At 51.7% G+C, this 2,009-nt stretch overlaps 1 protein-coding gene across 1 annotated transcript; it reads right to left on the bottom strand.

Annotated features, from left to right (window-relative positions):
- Positions 1–14: 14 nt before the first annotated feature.
- Positions 15–818, bottom strand: CABS01_16876 (uncharacterized protein; the record flags this gene model as incomplete). Its single annotated transcript, XM_060550205.1, has 1 exon — positions 15–818. A coding segment is annotated over one exon (804 nt), but the record flags the coding sequence as incomplete, so codon positions are not given.
- Between the last annotated feature and the right edge of the window lie 1,191 nt (positions 819–2,009).

Genomic DNA, 2,009 nt, shown 5'->3' with positions numbered 1-2,009 from the left:
CCAGAAGTGACACGTAGTTCGAGTTTTTGTCGGCGTGGGCCAGGAATAGGTCCAGCTTCAGGCCAGGATATTTGGGAGCGTTTGATGGGTTTCGATGGCGTTCGTGATGCCGTTTGCAGAGCTCTCTCCTTGAACTTGATTATTTTATCTTCATTCAGGCCGAGTATGTCTTCCAACTTCTCTACGACGAGTTCAGGGTGTTCGAGAATGATTTCGTCGTCGTCACTATCGTCACTGTTGCTTTCCTCTTTAGGAAAATGACTGGCACCTCTGAGTTGGACGTCGTAGAAGTCGGCAAGGTAGGCGAGCATGGACCGGTGCCATTTAGTTTGTGGATCCCTCAAAGAGTAAAAATCGTTCGCGTTCCGAGGAAAACGTGAGGAATCAGGCTCAAGAATGCCGCGTCCAGGGCGATACACAACAACAGGTCGGATAGGGAGGGTTGGATTCTTCAAGGCATTGTTCCGCGTGAACGCTTGAGACCGGCTCATCTCGGCTTCAAGGTATTGCATCTGAACCGTAAAGTCGCCTCTAAGGGTTGTGACGTCGTCTTTCAGAGCCGTGAAGTCGTCTTTCAGAGCCGTGAAGTCGTCTTTGAGTGCCGTGATGTCGTCTCTGACCTCCTTGATGTCGGCTTTCAACTCCCGCTTGACGTCGTTCAACTCCTGCTTCACGTCGTCGACGGAACATCGAATGGAAGCGAGTTCAGCATTCAGATGCTTGTCCTGGGAATTTCGCAAATCTATGTATTCGTCGCGGGAGAGACACTGTGACCGGTGTTTGTCGGGAGAGAAAGAGGAAACAGGCGTCGCTGCCATGGTAACGGTGGTGAGAGTGGTTGTAGAAATGACCATTTGCGACGATCGGAATGGTTTGGTTGTAGGCGCTATGGCATGGCTTTGTCAGAATATGCCTTGACAGGCGCTCATGTCGGGAGGAGGTGGGCTGTTAAGTACCCATCAAGGGAGTTGTGGGGTGGATGTCAGGCTTTCATTGGCTGTCTTCTCCTCGCCCGAACAGAAGACATTCAAAGTCGGGCAGCGCTTCGCACAGACTGGTTGGGACCAAGGGTTTTCGCTCAAGGCCTGAGCAGGAACACTACAGACGTTTGTGTGTGATTTGCGAAGGCCACGATGCAGCATTATTGCGTTGCACCCATCCATCCCTCTCTGTGTCCGCATGCTAACCTCGGGTGACTGCCTGGCCATGATACAGTGTGATAGCGTAATCTGCCTTGTAAATTGTGAGTCACTGGCCATGGTTCAAGTCGCAGATACATTTCCGTGCTGAACAGAGGGGTCCAGACTTGTGTTCTCCAAGTTATAGAACAGATTTTCAGCGAATATCTATACAAGCAACTAAATGAAAAAGCGCACGAAAGTACGCAGGGACATGGATGATGTTCTAAGCAGCACCGACCGAGATGGCTCCTGATAGGACATACACCGGATCTGGGTACGAGCTGAGGGCCACGTTGACGCCTACGCCGGAAGGGCGCTTCAACGCGTTGCACTCACCAGCAACGCCACCTTCGAGCGCTCACTGCGATTTACTGCTTGGGAACCATGTGCAGTAGCGGGAACAAAATTTTGAACAGGCAGCTTAAAGAATGGATAGTGTAGACAATACATAGAGCGAAGTGGGTGTCGCGCTTGATCCTCAGTTGTTCGGCTTTCAGTGGCCTGGCCTTGTTTGTTTGTCACCTGGGAGCGGAGTCCCGGCTGACCTTGTAGCCTAGAATCCTGGATCTTAGATGTGCAACGAAGCCCGCAAAGGGGATCGCGGTCTCCTGACTTGAACTTTGAACGCCGTTCCGAACCAAGAACGTGGATGCTTGGGTACACGATGGCCAGCGAGGAAACCAGACTCTTGGGAACATTTGCGCCAAATATTCAACGCACCTTTGAGCTCCATCCATGAGCCACTGTAGCAAATTGCAGGTCCGCATCAGCCACTTAAGCGGTGCGCAATCTTGGTTCATGATGAGGCAGGCCTACCGCAAGACGTGT

Source organism: Colletotrichum abscissum (assembly GCF_030869225.1).
Source record: "Colletotrichum abscissum strain IMI 504890 chromosome Unknown Scaffold_185.1, whole genome shotgun sequence".
In the NCBI taxonomy this organism is placed as follows: Eukaryota; Fungi; Ascomycota; class Sordariomycetes; order Glomerellales; family Glomerellaceae; genus Colletotrichum; species Colletotrichum abscissum.
The sequence above is the reverse complement of the archived record's forward strand: the minus strand, read 5'-3'. Positions and strand labels throughout refer to the sequence as shown.